General features: G+C 43.7%; 1 protein-coding gene across 3 annotated transcripts in view; it reads left to right on the plus strand.

Annotated features, from left to right (window-relative positions):
* LOC125884757 (double-stranded RNA-specific editase 1-like) overlaps window positions 1-11,503 on the plus strand; it is a 44,106-nt gene extending 32,603 nt beyond the window's left edge. For 2 of the 3 annotated variants that reach the window (XM_049569930.1, XM_049569928.1), the window contains 8 exons: window positions 3,584-3,658; window positions 6,419-7,353; window positions 8,290-8,404; window positions 8,716-8,884; window positions 9,054-9,491; window positions 9,976-10,157; window positions 10,349-10,527; window positions 10,691-11,503. In XM_049569930.1, coding sequence (XP_049425887.1) covers window positions 3,655-3,658; window positions 6,419-7,353; window positions 8,290-8,404; window positions 8,716-8,884; window positions 9,054-9,491; window positions 9,976-10,157; window positions 10,349-10,527; window positions 10,691-10,867 — 2,199 coding nt within the window. In that variant the 5' untranslated portion in view covers window positions 3,584-3,654 and the 3' untranslated portion in view covers window positions 10,868-11,503. The remainder of the gene's footprint in view (window positions 1-3,583; window positions 3,659-6,418; window positions 7,354-8,289; window positions 8,405-8,715; window positions 8,885-9,053; window positions 9,492-9,975; window positions 10,158-10,348; window positions 10,528-10,690) is intronic. The other variant, XM_049569929.1, reaches the window with a different exon arrangement.
* The last annotated feature ends 7,225 nt before the right edge of the window (window positions 11,504-18,728 follow it).

The raw sequence follows: 18,728 nt of genomic DNA on the forward strand, positions 1-18,728 counted from the left end.
ATGATCGGAGGCAGGAGTGTGTCAGAGTGTGGGAGTAGGCGGGCGTAAATAGATTTTTATTTATTTTCCACCGCTTGTCTGATAAACGACATGGATGGCGGGCCACGGATTCCTTTAATATACGTGCCACTTTCCATTCCTGCCGGCGGTTTATCCTCCACAATCTCATTTTCTTTTCAATTTGTTGATGGCGCTTTGTGTTACCGCTCAACAAGTAGTGTTCCATATGTATGTATGTATGAAACTGTGCATATGAAACAGTGTCTGCATCAGATAAATCGCATTCTGTAGCAAATGGCAGCAAGTCACCATAACATACGAGGCAGACAGTAAATAATGAGGTAAACTAGGTTCTTGAATGAGCATAATGCAATATTCCAACCCTCCAAAGTTTCTGTTTCTCTGACAGGCCTTCCTGATAACTACATTTGTTGACATTTTGCTTCCTTTCAGTTCATTTTCTTCCTCTATTATCTTGAGAAAGGCAACCTAAGCCCTGTTCTCCTTCCACCCGTCTCACACAATGGAGCCAGGGAAGCCTGATAACATTGTCATTTCTAATGTTTGGAGCTGCACAGCTGAGTGGCAGCAGGGCAGGAGGCCGTATCTGCCAACAGAGGACCGATTATACAGACCAAGTGTGAAGCCTTTCCTGTCAATCCCATTGCCGTGGAGTTTGCTCTGTTCTTCTTCCAGAGGAAAGCTGATTAGCTATTTCATCGGGTCTAATTGAGGTCTTCTCATTTGTAGCTGTCTGTAGCAAACATTGTGAGGCAATAATTTCTATAAATGGATTTCCCTCAGAAACAAAAACAACACAGCATCACAGAATTTCGTGAAGTAGGCTCAACACTGACATATTACAGGTATAAATGGTGCAAAACTGTGAAAAGGTTTTGACACCTTCAAAGTTCGTCAATGGATTGAGTCTAAGCAGCTTAGAGAATTCGGTTCTGGCTGAATGGCTGCAACTAAGTTCTCTGTTTTAACATGAAGACTGTACTGTGGATTCGTGTTGTTAGAACGAGATTTTTTATTGGTTTTGAGACCTGTTGAAGAAGCACTCCACCCATTAAGTCCATTTACAGTCACAGCTACTGTAACTGTTGTATCATTACATTTCTTTTTGTCAAGTCTAATACATGAATAATAAGTTTATTAGTTATTCAAAACCCTGACAACCCAGAGTTGAGACCAGGAATCAGAGTCGCAGTCTTACATGCTTCTCTGAGCTTCTAGTGCAGATACCCACCCATAGTTTTATACGAATGGTGTCTGTCTAAATCTGAAATTTCTGTCTCATTGTGTCACACGGATTACTGTTAATTTATCATGTTGATCTGTTCTGTTCTGTCCCCATCCACCAGGGTTTGTCTAAAAACTCATAGCCAGTTGGATCCCTGCGTATCCTCACGCACCACAGCTGACCCGCAGAGTGAAGCCACACAGCCGTCATCTCTGCAAATCAACCATAATTATTGTGCATTTTCTGCTGGTCTCAGTTTGTTTATTTATGTCCAGAGCCGGCATGCTGAGTGACAGTTTCCTGATTAGACCGGTGGAAATAATGGCAGCTCAGTGTCTCTTATCGGCCTGCGAGACGAGTACCTCTGTTTGACAGGAGTAGCTTAGGGCAGGGTGGAGGTGGAGGGGTGAAGAAGAGGGGTGATGAGTTGTGACAAATGAGAAAGGGAGGTTGTTGAGGGAACAGGGATGGATTGATTCAAGCAGGGGAATGTCAGTGTTGGATTTGTTATAAGATGTTGAATATAATGGCATGATGTAGGTTGTTGTTTCCCTTTGTGAGGTCAAATTGCAAACAAGGAAGTGTGTCTTCATCAGACCTTGTTTCAAATGTCTTTGATAGCATTTTTATATGATACTGCTAACTTTAAATCTTCACCATCAGCTTGACTGTGATTTTGTTTTTACCTCTCATTTGCAGAACTTCAAGTTTTCATTTTTAAATGTTCGGCGTGTTATATGGAATGAATAAAAAGCTGTTAAGTCAAATGTGTCAGTCTCAAAAGGCTGCTCAGGCGGGTGGTGTCTGCTGAATGTTAATGTTTTCAGCAGCAACTCGGTTTCATCTGCCACTGAGTGTTTGTTTTCTCTGCCGGGCTGGTTAGCAATGAGCACATTTCTTTTAGTGCATTAGTTTGTTGCCCTTTGTCTTCATGAACATTTTTATGGTTTTTCAGCTAAATAAGTTAATCAAGCGTAGTGTTAGTTCTGGCAGGCCACGACGTCAAGCTCTAAATTAGCTGTCAATGGTAAGCAAGCAATCCTCAATCAGCTGATGGCTCAGCTGACTGCCCCTTTGCTCCTATTGGAAAATTGCATTCAGAGCGCGCTATTTAAACAGCTCTAGCCTGGCCCCTTTTGCTGCTTCCCACCTCCATCCCAACTCCTCCTGTCATGCTGTTTTCTCTGCTCTATCTGGGTTTCTTTTGCTGCTGCGCTCCCTGCTATAGCCGTTCATGATGGCTCATGAAGGGCAGGAAGGTGTGCTCTTCCTGCCTCAGGCTTTCCACGCAAGTGCGTAGAAAAGCAGGAGGTCCCAGAACAGAACCATACCGCCAAATGTAATATAACTTGTGCAAGTAAATAAAGATTATTTTTGACAAAGTGGTCCTGACTGAACTGTATTTAGCTTTATTATTAGTCACAATATGCAGCCAAATACAGTCTAATAATACTTATTTCTTTGTGTCACCAGAGAACATAAATGTACACTTCAGAGGCATTAAAGTGCTGTTAAACTTCTGTCAGTCATAGGAAATGATTTCCCGACATCAGTCCTGATGATGCAGTACACAGTCATTAAAAATGTCCGATCATAAGTCACGCTTTTATTAGCTGATTGGCATCAACTGCTTTGCCACCAGCTGATCAATAACTTCCATGCAGGTGTGCAGTGCAGCCTCCCCCAACACATTCTCATCCCAAGGTGTCACATATCGTTGCTTTGTCATATATATTACGTGCTAAGGAAATCTCGTGCGTTGGCTGTTGACGTTGTGGGATGCCGCAACCAATGGCAAGACATCAAGAAAAGCACATGGTTAGGTTTTTAAAGAAATCATGGTTTGGTTTTACATTCATAAGTGAAGCAACCACTGACTCCAAGGTAAAAGTCCAGGGTTTGTTGGACTCATTTACCACCCTTTCTACCCACCCTATAGGGACTTTACAGCTCCTTATATAATGTGATTACCAACAGATGACACTGACACTGCCCAGCAGCGTATCATACCACCGTGAAAGGTGACTTTTGGCTTCGGTGTCTGATGCCGAAATCAATGACAAAGCAGTGGCATTTGACGATTTCGGAATGAGAACAGACTGACCCCAACCACCACCACAGCCTGCTGCTAATGTGCTATACTTCTGGGCTTCGTTCATTTAATTTAAGTAAGACTTAATGTTCACGTATGTATTAATGAGGTGAGATTGATTCTGATTACGTCAGAGAGCAGAGCCTTTCCCGCTAAATCTAACTGTACGTCATTTGCTATAAGTGGATCACTTCTTTGATGAAAGTGTCTCTGACTGAACTTTGTCAACTTTGTGTCTCCTTTAGGTCGAGCAGGAGATCGACTGACTCGAAACCAACAAAGGCTGCTCTCTGCAGAGGGGGACGAAGTAAAAAGCATGAGTGAGTCCATTTATCCATTTCTAGCGGTAACAAGACATTGACTTCTGATCTGATCCATAAGCATTTACTCCAGTTGTAGATAAAAGTTTAATTAACTTTTTCTGTCCCTGAGAATTATGAATCCTGGTGTATGTCCAGGTTGTGTATGACATGCATGCATAGAGGTAAAGACAATACAGACTCTTGAGCTTAAATATCTCTGGTGCATTGTATTCCTCTCTGTCCGTCCTTGAAAATGCACCATCCAATTCCTTTTGGCCGGCTCAGGAGGCAGGATCAGAGCTTAATCCTGGGGTCAGGGTGTATCTACTGTGAGATTTCGGTCTATTTTGATAGCAAATTCAGAGCTTGTCCCCTTGCTCTCAACATATAAGCTCCCTAAAGCCCCCTGAGAGCCACCTTTGGATTTGGAACGTAGGTCTGTTTCAGCCCTAAAACCGCCTGACCCTTGCTAAGTCTCAATGGGATTTTATGGAAAATATGGATGTAGAAAGGTTCTAAGTCAGGTTAATATGCAGGACAAAGAAAATCAAATTAGCACAAAGCTTTACTTTTATCTGACGCCTCTTTTTGGTTATGAAAGTTGATTTGTGGTTTTTAGCATCAAGCCGAGACAGCACTCCATTTTCAAAAGAAGTGAATCTGGCTGTTTGTCAGGTAGGCTGAAAGGAGTCTGTGTGCCCTAAGACATGAACCAGATGGCCAATTTAGCATTGTGATTTGGCCTGCAGATGCTTTGCCCAGCGCTTACTGATGGACCTCTTTAAACACAGCTTTATTTGCGTGCACACAGCAGTAATCCTGGCCCTGTTCTGTGTGTAAGCCAAAGTGAAAGCAGTTGGGAGAGAATGTGGATTATGCCTGACAGTGTAGGGAGAGTCGATCGCAGACTGATGACGAACGTGCTCAAGGTTGTTCAAGGGCTGTTTGCTAAAATTATAAACAGAAAGTCATGGAAGAACTTAAGTATTCAATGCCAGGTAACATATTCAGCACTGACATTATAATTGGACATGGTAAAAAAACATTGACACCCATGGACAGTTGACCTTGCAGTTGTAAGCAGCACCCAATGGATTCACTTCTCAGTCTAATGAAGAGAATTTCTGTTTCTGCTTCGAGTGACTATTTTTGCTTGCTGAGCCACAGCACTGGCTGTTTCACTACAGTGACAATAACAATATGTTCCCTGTTCCCCAACAGACCTATAATCATTCTCCCCCTCTTGTTGCTCAGGGCATTATCTGCTATTGTGTTTTTCATGTTTGAGTTCCGGCCTCCTCTTGCATGCTTGTTATTTACTTTGCTTAGAGTCGTCAACGGGCTGTGACTGAATGTGGAATTCAACTCTCTCCAGGCACTGCACACTGGTTACGGACGAACTCATGTTCATGTCGTATTGGAATGCATTTTACTGAACTTGGCTTATAATGACAGTTTGTTAGGGATTGGGTTCTGTTGCATTTGATCATGAACTATATCCATTTTTGAATGCCCTCTAATCCCTTACGAAATCTTTGTAGGCAGTTTGTTTGATGGAGAATAAAGGCAACGGGGTTAAAACCTATGTCCAGTTATTATTTCACTCAAGACACCAAAACCATAGTAAGTCTACTGTGCTGAAAGGGTGTAGGTAGGGTCCGAAATTAGTGAACCGCCAAGCCTTCGCGTTGTCAAGTGGTGTTAAATGTGCAGCTCCTCAACACCAAGTAAGGTTTGCGTGCATGTGTTTAGTCCCCTCCCAACCCCCAAAAAATGGGGCTATCCTGAAAGCTATGCTGTGATTCAAACACTGGAATTTACCAGTGATGGAAGACGTACTTTGATCTTTTACTTAAGTAAAAGTAGTCACAGAAATCTAGCTTCAAGCCAGCATGGACGTTTAAGACTTGAAAGCTGGGTAGAGTCAAGACCTTTGACAATTCTGGACACCTGCATTAAAGATTACCAACAGGTTTTATGACAATCAGACAGATGCTCTTTCATTTTTGTCCAAATCTCTACCGGGCCACGTTCTTCCTTGGAAGCACTGTCGCGTCCTATTGGTCAGCTGCAGAAACATTTTGGGGACAAGCTAAACTGTACTGGATGCAGTGCCTGAACTGTGGTTGACAAGGTACAGCTTTTATTGTAATGTACTGACGCTGCTTGTTTTCTGTCTGATCAATCAAAAAGTTAATATATTTTCTCTGGTGTTCTTCTTCAGGCTCAGTTGAAGTACAGAATTATTTTGGGAAACGTTGACATCCTTGTTTGCACCCCCATCTCTCCCCACAACCCGTCTAAACCTGCAATTTATAGGATTGTTTTCTGTCCTGAGCACCAAAAGGAGTAACCTATCGAGCTTTTGCTGGAGGATGTTATAAATGGAAATTTACATTAAGTTCCATCAGCTTTGTTAACAGGGTCTGGTGATTTGTGTTCTCAAAAGATTGTCCAGATTTTGTTTCTACAGCTGCAACAAATAGCAGCCACTTATTTGTTTGCCTTTAATGCTAATTGATGTTTAAGGCAGACTGCTGAGACAATAATTTCATCTTAGTTGTGTGTAACATTTGTATTGTCATAAATGTGTTTAAAACACACTTTTACCGCTATAATTTACTGCCACTATGTTTTTATAATGTCGCTACGTAAGTATTGATTAAGGAACACACATCACTTGTTCAGTTGCAAAGAGACGTAAAGGAATCTCTAAATTTTGCATTTACAAGATCCTGCAACGAAGGCGTTGTAAGTTACTCTTTCTGGGCACCGCAGGTTCATGCAGCACAGATGTTAAGGAAAATCGGAACTTGGACAACCTCTTCTCCAAAGAAGGGGTTGCAGCTGAGGCTGCTCAACTCCCCAATGGGAGTGCTGGGGGTGGGAGGAAACGTCCCTTAGAGGAGGGCAATAATGGGCATGCACATTCCAAGTACAGGCCCAAGAAGCGTAAGAAAGTCCCTGGGCCCATTCTACCTAAGAATGCTCTAATGCAGCTGAATGAGATCAAGCCAGGGCTGCAGTACAGACTGCTGTCTCAGACCGGGCCAGTCCATGCGCCTGTCTTTGTTATGACTGTGGAGGTAAACGGGCAGCTCTTCGAGGGTTCAGGTCCTACCAAGAAGAAGGCCAAGCTGAATGCAGCAGAGAAGGCCCTGCGCTCCTTTGTCCAGTTCCCCAATGCATCAGAAGCTCATATGGCCATGGGCCGGACTCTGTCCGTTCACACAGACTTCACCTCGGACCAGGCTGACTTTCCGGACATGCTCTTTAATGCCTTTGAATCATCAACTCCTGTAGATGACCCGTTTTACCTCGCATCCAACAGTAATGGTTCCTTCAGCTCACTGGGAATAGAGTACCCACTACTACCCTCCCCTATCCCAAACCTGGTCCAGGCCCCCTTACCTCCAGCCCCCTCCACCTTCATCTCCCCTACAAGTGGCAAGAATCCTGTCATGATCCTCAACGAGTTGCGGCCGGGCCTCAAGTATGACTTTGTGTCAGAGAGCGGGGAGAGCCACGCCAAGAACTTTGTCATGTCAGTGACAGTAGATGCTCAGAATTTCCAGGGTTCTGGACGGAACAAGAAGCTGGCCAAGGCCCGGGCTGCTCAGGCTGCTCTGTCCGCTCTGTTTAACATGCAGCTGGATCAGGCTCCATCGAGACAGCCTATTCCCAGAGAAGGACTGCAGCTTCACCTGCCACAGGTAAGCACTGACAAAGATGAAAGGCTCGATTATTTTGTTGCTTGCTTTATGTTCATCTCTTTCTTGTTAAAGATATAACAAAGTAATAAAAATGAACAGAGTTAAGGATAGCATTGCAATGTACTTAAGGTGTGACCTTTTTAGGGGGGGTTACTTAGCCCATAGCAGTGTTTGGGTGGGTTTAGGGTGTCGAGTAGCGTCCACATGAATGCCAGAACCAAAGGTCTTCCAGCAGAACAATGCTTTGTAACAAAATGATCAGTGTTACTCACTTCACCTGTCAGTGGTTTTAATGTTTTGGCTGATCGGTGTAAGGTTTTTTGAGAAAAGCTAAAGCCTGAAAGGCGTCTGAAAGTATGCTGTAAACACTTCCTTGTTATATTTCTGTAGTCTAATGAAAGACTCGTCTACAAATGTCACCGCTTGTGACCAACCTGCCAAAGTGTGATTGAAGATGGAGACGGCGACAGGAGAAACACACTCAACACACTGAGAATCTATTTACTCATAAACTAATCCCTACCTGTAATCCCTGCACACTGATAACAAAGCTGCTATCTTAATTACCATCACCCTCTGAGTGCTATTCAAACACTGCTGTTCATTATAGCGGCCCGTCCAAGTCACTCTGCTTAACTCACAGAGCAGTCAGTGAAGCAGAGGATTTGAAGGTTTTAAGCTGCTCAGATCCCTGCCTGTCATTCACACCAGCGCAGCATTCCTAATTGAAATATTCAGTAATAGCTTCAGTGCAGATAAGAGGAGCTTTCACTTTCTTTTATCACATGTCGGCATTGTTGTCTTCCCATATTTGTATTACATAAAATCTGATGATGAGAGTCAGTGTGGCTCACACTCAGAGGTTCGACCTAACTTTTGTCATTCTGCTATTTTGCTTCATCTCATTGTCAAACATTTGTCTGGGTGCCACCTCAGGTCCTGGCAGATGCCGTTTCTCGCCTGGTGGTCGACAAGTTCAGCGAACTGACGGACAACTTCACATCTCCACACGCCAGACGGAAAGTACTGGCAGGTGTCGTCATGACAACAGGTGATTTTTTTTTTCTCTCTGTCACACAGTTGCTTCTGAAAATGTTTAACTATGTAGCTATGAGGCTACCTCTTGGCCAAATATGGTCACTTTTGGCTCTAAAAAACAAGACGGTGACAATCAAAATGCCGAACTCGGGGCTTCAACGCGGGAGTTCAAGAACCAGAGGCTGACGTTTTTCAGAAACATATTTTAGCTGTAAAATGAGTATGTTTTTGACCCAGCCATCATGTTGGATACAGCAGTGTGTGTATGATGACACCAGATCAAAATTCCACTTTGGAGTTCCATCTACATTCGTTCTTGTGCAGGTACTGATGTGAAGGAGGCTCAGGTCATCTGCGTATCCACAGGGACAAAGTGCATCAACGGTGAATACATGAGCGATAGAGGTTTGGCCCTAAATGACTGCCACGCTGAGATTGTGGCTCGCCGCTCGCTCATCAGGTACCTGTACTGCCAGCTGGAATATTTCCTCAGGTGAGTCACAGAACAGCAAAGAGTGAGTGACATGTGATCGCCAACTTGCAAAGCAAACTATCTCAGCCGGCACCAGACGTCAGAAAGATGTTAGAGTGTTATGTTGAACAGATGAGCCTTAGCATTCCCTAAGGTATAATGTCACCTGACTCGACATTGGTGTCTCCAGTAACCACGAAGAAGAGCAGCAGAAATCCATCTTCACCAGGTGTGACAACAGACTAGGCTTCAGACTGAAGGAAAACGTCCAGTTCCACTTGTACATCAGCACCTCGCCCTGTGGAGACGCCCGCATCTTCTCTCCTCATGAAGCTGGAGTAGAGGGTGAGTGTCTTCATCTGGCCTTAGTCAGCTGTGAAAGTTCCTTAGATTACATGAACATGTATGGCTCACTATACGATTCTCAAAGTGTCTCTCCTTGTCTTCTTCCTGTCTCAGATCAGGGCGACAGACACCCGAACAGAAAAGCCCGTGGCCAGCTCCGCACTAAAATCGAGTCTGGTGAAGGAACCATCCCAGTCCGCTCCAGTAACACCATTCAGACGTGGGACGGGGTTCTTCAGGGCGAGAGGCTGCTCACCATGTCCTGCAGTGACAAGATAGCCAGGTGTGTGTTCTTTCATTGCCTGTTCACACATACTGTCCCCATGTCCGAACAGTCAGACAATTGCTTGAGGTGTGCCACTAAATTGAATACATACTGTCCTTTTCTCTGCAGACCCACTTGAAGTGTTGAAGGATGTCTTTGAACAAACCAGTTGGAATCCTAATGATTATGTGCATGCGTAAAGAGGCTGAATTATCTCGGTGTCATGCTGCAATCACTCCATTCCTGTCTCTGCTGTCAGCTGCGCTTCTCAGGTGTCATTAGGCCACTGGAGCTTTGATTAGGCTTCTTGATGAATCTCCAGGAGGCTGCTAACAGCTCAGGACTCCTCTGAGCTGGAATCAGAGAATAAACTGGAGCAACAATGCAGATTTTTTTTTTTGCAGATTTGTGGCATCCATTGGGTTTAATGCTCGTCATCTCTTTGTCTCTGTGGTTCCGGTATGTCTGATTAAATAAAACTGTCTGTCCTGTCCCCCTTCAGGTGGAACGTGGTTGGATTCCAAGGCTCTTTGATGAGCTACTTCACCGAGGCCATCTACTTCTCCAGCATAATTCTGGGCAGCCTGTACCACGCCGACCACCTCTCCAGAGCCATGTACCAGAGGATCACGGAGATTGAGGAGCTGCCACAGTCCTTCAGCTTGAACAGACCACTGCTCAGCGGTGAGGAACAGAACATACTTTTATGAACGACGGATTTCCACTGATCTGTCGCCTGTTTGCAATCTTAAAATATCCTCTTGGAGCTCTGTACAGTATCCAAGTGACGCACAGTCTCACTCAGGGAACCTTTTTAATAGTCTTGGCCCTCCATTCTTGTTTATGTCCACTGTGAACTGAAACTCTGCCCACAGGAATCAGTAACGCAGAGGCTCGTCAGCCGGGGAAAGCACCAAACTTCAGTGTGAACTGGACGGTGGGAGACCAAGGATTAGAGGTGATCAATGCCACCACGGGGAAAGATGATCTGGGTCGACCCTCCAGGCTCTGTAAGCACGCTCTTTACAGCCGCTGGATACGCCTGCACTGCAAGGTAACTCTCTTTACATGTAATATCCTGTACTGTTCTTTAATTTCAGGGATTCAGTGGCAGGTTGTGGTGAGGACTCCAGATTGTAACCAGCTGAAACTTCTTCTGGTTAGAATTCCTTCAGTGTTGTTATCTAACAGTTTTGTTACCTGTCCATGTCTCGTAGCTCTCCTCCACCCTGCGGATCAGAACAACAAGGCCCAGCAGCTACCACGAGGCCAAGCAGGCAGCGGTGGAGTACCACAGCGCCAAGCAGACACTCTTCAGAGCCTTCCACAAAGCCGGACTCGGCGCCTGGGTGAAGAAACCTATAGAGCAGGACCAGTTTGCACTCACCACCTGAGCCAGCGCTGGGCTGGCAGCGATGGGGTGTTTGACGAGAAACATGTCAAAGTGCTTGCTTTGCTTTCTGGGTCAGTTTCAGTGGTGGAATAATTCCCCTCTGAATCGTCATGGACTGGACTTTTACTGGCAAGAAAGAGGCACCAAATCCAGATGTCAGAATCCATGGATTTATTATTTCGTCAGTTATGCAACTTTATACAAAAGACAAATGTGAAGACAGACTTTTGGAAATTGTAAACAGCATTGTTAGAATAGTGACATATCCATCTTGCATGTGTGGTTATACCAAATTCATAGAAGTCTTCAGTGAAAGGTTGATCATGTATCAATGTTGTGATAACTTGAGAATGTGTTTTCTCTGCTTTGTTGCAGTTCTTTGACTGCAAATTTGAGGTCACAAAGATTTTCTTTTTTAATTTCAAGCTCAGAACACGCACACTCACATGTCTAAATGGCATGAAAGACTTTGGAATGGGATCCTTCTCCATCCTGCATTTCAAACGCAGCTCTACTCTGATGTATTTCTTGTCTGTGGTAGATGAGATGTCACTTCTGACTGTCCAGAAACGACAGGTTACCCAATCACGCACCTGGGGGTACCAGAAGCTCAAAACAATAGTCAATAGCAACAGCATTGGCAGAGAAGATGTGGCAAAGTTTCATGGGCGCAACCCACATACTCAGCTCTGCTGCTCATCCCACAAATGCATGTTCCTTACCCTAAACACAACCTAAAACATCTCTTAAAATAAGAATCAGGGGAACAACCCTTATGCAATGAAACTCAACAAATACTTCAGAGTCTGTGAATCTCTCATACAGTGATCGTCCCTATGCAGTAACTACAGTAAGCCCACACCCTGCTCGTGTTGTTGGTGTTAACACTTCAGTCACTATGATTCAGCTGCTCTGGGAGTTCAACACACTGCACAAGAAGAAACATCCTCCCCCAATCTGAGTTTGCTGAAGGTGTCTCTTCATTTGCTCGTGTTGGGTCTGTTGGCGGCCACCATGCTATTACCACCAACAAAAGCTCACCAAAGATGATGTCAGCATCTGTAAAGACTTTATTTTCTGTGTTGTTTTCCACACATTTAAATGTTGGCTTTAATTACTGTGATCTGCCTCGACTACTTGTGATGGTGTGTGTAGTGTTATATGTGTGATTTTTCTACTCTTTCAAACCAAACATTTCCTCTACAGCACAGAAATAACCATATTTCATGTCCTGATTGAGCTTGTATATATGCTTATGTTTTAAACTGCTGTAAAAGCATTTATCTGTACCAACTTTTAAATATGTATTTAATTTTCTAAATTCTATATTTGCTGTAAAAAGTCAAACCTCCAGCCTCAAACACACACAGGGCATACTGAACTTACTTACTTTTGGTTCTTGTCTTTATATATTTTGAATGTGTATCCTTCCACTTCTGTTTGATGGCTGAAAACATGTCTTAACTTTGAGCATGTGTTCCTGTCTCAGCATCCCAGGCTCCAGACTCGGGCCCTCAGGGTTTTTGGAGGTGCCGACCAATTACATTTCCACGGGATATGCACTTCTTAAAAAAGGGAAACTTTTACTTTTTTTCCAGCGACTTTGTGGTAAAGCAAAACTGAGTGGATTAATGTTGGTATGTTGATCCACCCTGTCCCTATGTTGGTGCTTGGTGAGCCTCCACACTTCTGATGGGTTCATGCACTACGTTGGTTTTCCCCATAAAATATAGTGTGGGTCCTAATGCATGAGCTCCACCTGTAAAGCATGAAAACTGTGGATATAAAATATGTAGAAACTGAGTCAAGTCACTGAGCTAGAGATTTAATAAAATGCTATTACGGTCATTTTGTCTGGTTGTCTTTGGTTGGAAGGGTTCTGTACATGCATTTGCATTTAAAAAGCAGCTACTAGCAGTTAGTGGCTAACTTAAAGAAAAGGAATAGTCCACAATGCCCACAAATTGTGAAAACAATTAGCTCCTTACCCTCTGAGCAGATGATGAGATCAGCCGCCATATAACAGGGGTGGTTAGTATGATGGTGGTATGACATGCGGCCTCAGTTCGAAACGCTGCCAGTAGCGAATTAATATAAGAAGTTGGAAAGTGCCAATAGGGTGGCTGGGATGGGAGGTGGATGGGTCCAACAAACCCTAGGACTTTCATCCAGTCTGACTCCTATCAGTGTAGGTAGATTCTGGATCTAAATAGTTCTGGGGACTCCCTGATACCTCTTTTCCGCCAACACTGAACCAGTTCCGGTCCTGTTCCTTCACCTAATCCTAGGCCTTGTTTACACGGATACAGACACAAATAAAAACAGATTTTTATTTATCCCGTATAAAAAAAATTCCGGGTTTACACGATCAGTTGTTAAAACAATATCCAAGGTTTTTGCTGCAGTTAGCATGCCAGGGCAGTAGGTGGCGATACGCTATATGTCAAACACCATAGACAAACGTTCTGCGCATGCACAGTGATTTGTTTTCCACTTGGCGCTAGTGATAAAAACAACTTAAACTACATTTTAACCTTATGTAGCATAGTAAGCTGCTATGCACTTACTAATATTGGGCACAGCAGATGTCTTTGTGCGCTAATGTTGATGCAGCAGTGCTAAGTTCATTTGTAAGCTCGTAAGAAGTCCCAAAAATCCTAACAAAACGTAATATATCTGCCATTGTTGTTATGGTTCCCGGGCGCCTAATGGCCATGCGCGAACTGGGTTGCAACGTCATCATTTTCCCAAATCTCCGTCTATCCTCTTTACACGTCTCCATAGAAACAGATTTTTTTTGGAAGCCGTTTTTGAAAATCTCCGTTTTCGTCGAGCAAAACGTTGCTTACGTGTAAATGATAGGTGCAAACGCAAAGATAAATACCCGTTTTCATAAATATACAGAACCATATAAACAGGCCCTTAAGCCGCCCAGAGCATTTTGACCAAAAATAAATTGGTTGACAACCCGAAAAGCCCCAGCTGGTTTTTCTCGTCCTTTCTTGTCGATGGGAAAAGGCTGTTTTGGGCACAATGGGATCATGTGATGGACATGGAAACTGTAATTCCACTGTTTCAATTCAATTTTATTTACAAAGCTCAAATCACAATTTGCCTCAGAGGGCTTTACAACACACACCATCCCTCTGTCCTTTGGACCCTCACAGCGGATTGTTATCGGTTTAGGTTTTCAAGAAAAGGCGAGCTTTAACATAGCTGGTCAAGGAAGATGAAGGCAGGATGAACCCATGACGAACGCAGAAGTTTCGCAGACGGACTGACCAAGGACAAAGGGAAACACACAGGTATATATACCCAGAAGACTAATCACAAGGACGAGACGCAGCTGGAGGAGGAAGACAACAAGGGTGGAGCAGACAAGACTAATACAGAACAGGTGTGAAGGGAAGACTCAGGGAACAGGGAAGGACTAACGAGACAGGTGTGGCAGAAAACAGCCGGGAAAACACACAAAGACAGGAAGTAAAACCAGACATGACACATGAGGAGAGAAGCTACAAAATAAAACAGGAAGCAGATTAAATACGAGCTAAACAACATGAAACAAGGAACACAAACAGAAAACTCAAAGTCCACAAGATAACAGAATATGAAACCAAAACCCATGATGACATCACTGGGGTATCATAGCAACATTCAGTCTTAAGAGCCAATTCCAGACCAGTAGGATACACTGAGGATAGGTAGTGAATGCTGCACTGTTTGTTGACACAATGCCAGGTAGCTGCTGTTTATCTGCCGCTATCTAAAGCTGCTCTGACCGCCATCTCCACATGGGCTGTTAGAGGCCTATTACTTTGTGTCCTATCAGCCTGCGGCACCTGTGCAACATGAGAGAGCGACGTAATCTCACTGTGGATTACCTGTCCTCTCTGCATCACCAGGGAACAGCCAGACCACCTGCGAAAATACAGACCTTTTATTGATAGGGTTTTTTTCTTGCAAGAACCGCTGACTCCATTTCCCTGTTCCCCCCTCCTATTCCACGCATGAGAGCAAAGTTTAGATGTTGATTCCTGGGCTGTGGGATTTAAGCTGATAGGGTCTGGCTTGAAACGAGAGAAAAGAGAAGTCAAACAGCTTCAAGGTGAAGTAGGATTAGTGAAAGCAGCTCTTCGTATGTCTCCATCTTCCCCACATTGTCTGTAAATTATGTTTCCAGGCTCAGTTCTTGAAATCAAGGCCACGCCCCTGCGTCACTTCTGTCTTTTCTGCTTTCAAGTGTGGTGAAGTAGGACTATCTTACTCTCAGTTTTGTTCCCAGAACTTTTTAGCTTGAAAACTCTCTTAAGATAAATGTTTCTTCCTCTTTGAGAGCAGAATGCTGCGGATGAAGAGGCCGATTTGGAGCGGAGCCCGAGAGTCCTGCCCCCTCCTCCATCAAACTCTCCGGCTCAGTAGCTGAAGTTGTCCATCCATTAGGACATCTCCTCATTTGTCGTGGCTCGTTTCACCGGCAATCAAACCCCATTAGCCACTTAATGGGCCTCTGCGTGAACTTAATGTACATACAGTACAGCAGCACTCAGCAGATGGTCGGAAAAATGTTCCGACCACAGTTTGCTTTTCCTCCGAGATGTAAAACCACAGCGGTGTTGTAAAAAAAATACACCAACCACTCACCAATCACACATCCATTTGTCTTCAACCCTTACCATTCATACCAGTCTGCTGGGAAACCTTTGGTTCTGGCATCCATGTGGATACCACCTGACATGTTCCACCCACTCAAACACCATTGCAGACCAACTACCGCCCTCATGGCAACAGTACTCCCCAGTGGCAGCGACCCCCCAGCAGAAAAAAGCAGCATGCTACACATGCAGACTGCAGGAGCTGGGGATCAAACCACCGATCCTCTGAGCCACAGCCGATGTATAGATGTATTGTTGTAACTAGAAACAGGACTCCAAGATGGCACCTATTCCAATGGATTTGGTCACCTGTCGCATTCGCCAAAAAAACTTTCTAGCTTCTGGGTTTGCTCCTGCAATACAATAAAGTTTCGCTGCGTTTCGCCTCCTGTTCATAGACATAACATTGTGAAACCAGCCATTGGGTGAGCACTTTCTGTGTACTCCTGATGCCGGATTGGCGAGTTGATCCGAGGTGCCCAATTTTCCACCTCGTAGGGTAGACATATTGGCGGAACCTTTTAGTTTAAACAGAACGAGGTGCCCTTCCGCAACGGGAGGAGCTATTGAAGACTTGTGGGAGGAGCTGTTGATGACGCTGCACGTGCGAGCCACTGGCGGTGGATAAACAGGAAACAGCTGATAGCAGGAATTAGCGAGCAGCTAGTAGCAAGAGGGAAACACAAACCTGACAGACACTGTAAAGATGAGCAACTGGGGAGACAAGGAATTGCGCGCCTTCCTTGTCCTCGCAAACGAAGAGGCCATTAACTGTCAGATGACGGGGACGGTGAAGAACGGGCCGACTTACGAGAGAATCGCCGAAGGACTGACCAGCCGTGGCTTCCCTCCCACATCACTGTTTACCTCACACGCTGAGCTACACGTTTTGTTACTTGCTCACGCCCCCCATTGCCCCGAAAAAGGCGCATTCTGTATAAACAAAAGTAGGTAGGCGGCATTTTGCTGCACTCCCCGATTTTGTTTTTATACTGTCAATGCTGAAAGAAGACTGATTGGTCTTTCCTGCAAATTTGCACAACTCCTGTTTAAAAAGGGCTATTGACCGCCTCCGGTGCTGTTGACCAGTGGGGTGCCGGTGGAAATTGAACGACCGTTGGTCGAAGGCCATTGAGATAGGCAGATAATCCAGTGTGGCGACCCCTGAAGGGAGCAGCCAGAAGACAAGAAGAAGACTTAACATTGTGAGGAAAGTTTTACAGATAAAAAACCTCCATGCATTAACAGGTCATAATAGTAAGAGTAATAAATGACCAATTATTGGAGGCAAGGCTGAGCAGCGTTTCTGGGGTCCTGGCTTTTCTCATTGGAGAAGATGTTCTGGTTCTCAACATGAGCTCATTCTGTCTCCTATAAAGAGTTGACGAACTGATATAGTTAGCTTACACAAGAATCAATTCATATCCCATATTAATCTTGTGTAGAACCAAGCCATATATCATGTGTAATGAACATCATACAGTGTTGGGATTCACTGGACCACAGATGATTTTTCATTCTTTAAGATCTAAACTGGACATGTGAAGGCATTTCTTATGGGTCTTGCCATCTGAAATGGTGGCTCAGACATAGCATGGTGCCCCATGAGGTTATTTAACACAATGAATAATTATTGATTAATTCCGACTGCCATTTTGATACTTTAGTGGGAGGCCTGTTACGAGGTCAGGTCCCAACAACAGCATGAGCTTCATTACACAATGATCAATACACAACTCGTAGTGACTGACCTGAATAATGATCTTTACATTCACTCAATGACTGATGATCAATAAAAAGTATCAACGTGATAAACACTTTGAAAATGAATGCTTATGAGTCGGAGCATCGAGTGAGCTCCGTGGCCCAAGTGGCATCGAGGTGACGTAATCACCCGCCATAAATCACACGGCACAGGTCAATGGGACCCTCGACTCCGTTCAAGGCCCAGATTTCCATTTTAATTTTCTGCTCAGTGGAGTTGATGTATGTGGGGACGCAGCGAGTAGCCAGGCTCTCCACTCCCGCCTATTCATGATGAGATGACGACGACCTTTCCTCTCTGGATCTGCGAGAACTCGTCTCTCTCACATGCGGAGACAGGTAGACAGTGGAAACAAATGTCAGACAGCATGTCGGGCCAGATTTAGGATTCAGAAAGAGTGGTGTGACTGAACCCAAATGCAGCACTCAGGGCCAGTTGGTAATAACCTTTATTTGTTCACAGAATAAACAGGAGCTTGAGCTGACGAAGATATCATAGGCAGGGAAGGAGTGCTGAGAAGTCTTGCATGTGGGTGAAGAACAATCTGGTAAAGAGTGTGTGTGCTGGAGAGGCTTTTATACCAGGCTGATTGGCTGATGAGCTGCAGCTGTGGAGGCAGGTGAGTGGAGCCTCTGTAATTGTAATTGGCCCTTGGCCCACCCTGTAGTTTGGGAAATCAAGAAGCAATGCATCATAGAAGACTGTAGTATCTGTGCTTTTTGAGTGCTTTGGGGGCCCTTTGTAAGTTGATGCCAGGCACAATGACAATGACGAGCAACTTGATTCAATATTTTTCATATGTAGACATAATAATAAATCTATAGCTGCTTGTGGCATCTATAGAATGAATGTGTGAGCGGTTCTTGAGAAAGCTGCAACACCACTATGAAGGGCTGAGACTGCCAAAATCAGAAATAAATAAATAAGTTGTTCAGTAAATAAATAAATGAACTCATAAAGAAAGAAATGTAGAAATGTCCAGTTATCAAATAAATGTGCAGGTTCATGTGAAAATAAATAAATATGCACAGAAATATAAAAATAAACAAATACAATTTATTTATTTGACAAATTACCTATTTTCCATATTCATTTATTTCCCTATTTATTTATTTCTGTTTTCATATATTTCCCTATATATTCATTTATTTATTTATGTTTTCATTTATTTCCCTAGTTATCTATTTATTTATTTCTGTTTTATTTCCCTAGTTAATTTGTTTTCATTTATTTCCCTATTTATTTATTATTTATGTTTTCATTTATTTCCCTATTTATTTATTTCTGTTTTATTTCCCTAGTTATTTGTTTTCATTTATTTCCCTATTTATTTATTTATTTATTTACTTATTTCTGTTTTCATTAATTTCCCTATTTATTTATTTATTTATTTACTTACTTATTTCTGTTTTCATTTATTTCCCTATTTATTTATTTCTGTT

Source organism: Epinephelus fuscoguttatus, linkage group LG24 (genome assembly GCF_011397635.1).
Source record: "Epinephelus fuscoguttatus linkage group LG24, E.fuscoguttatus.final_Chr_v1".
NCBI classification, from domain to species: Eukaryota; Metazoa; Chordata; class Actinopteri; order Perciformes; family Serranidae; genus Epinephelus; species Epinephelus fuscoguttatus.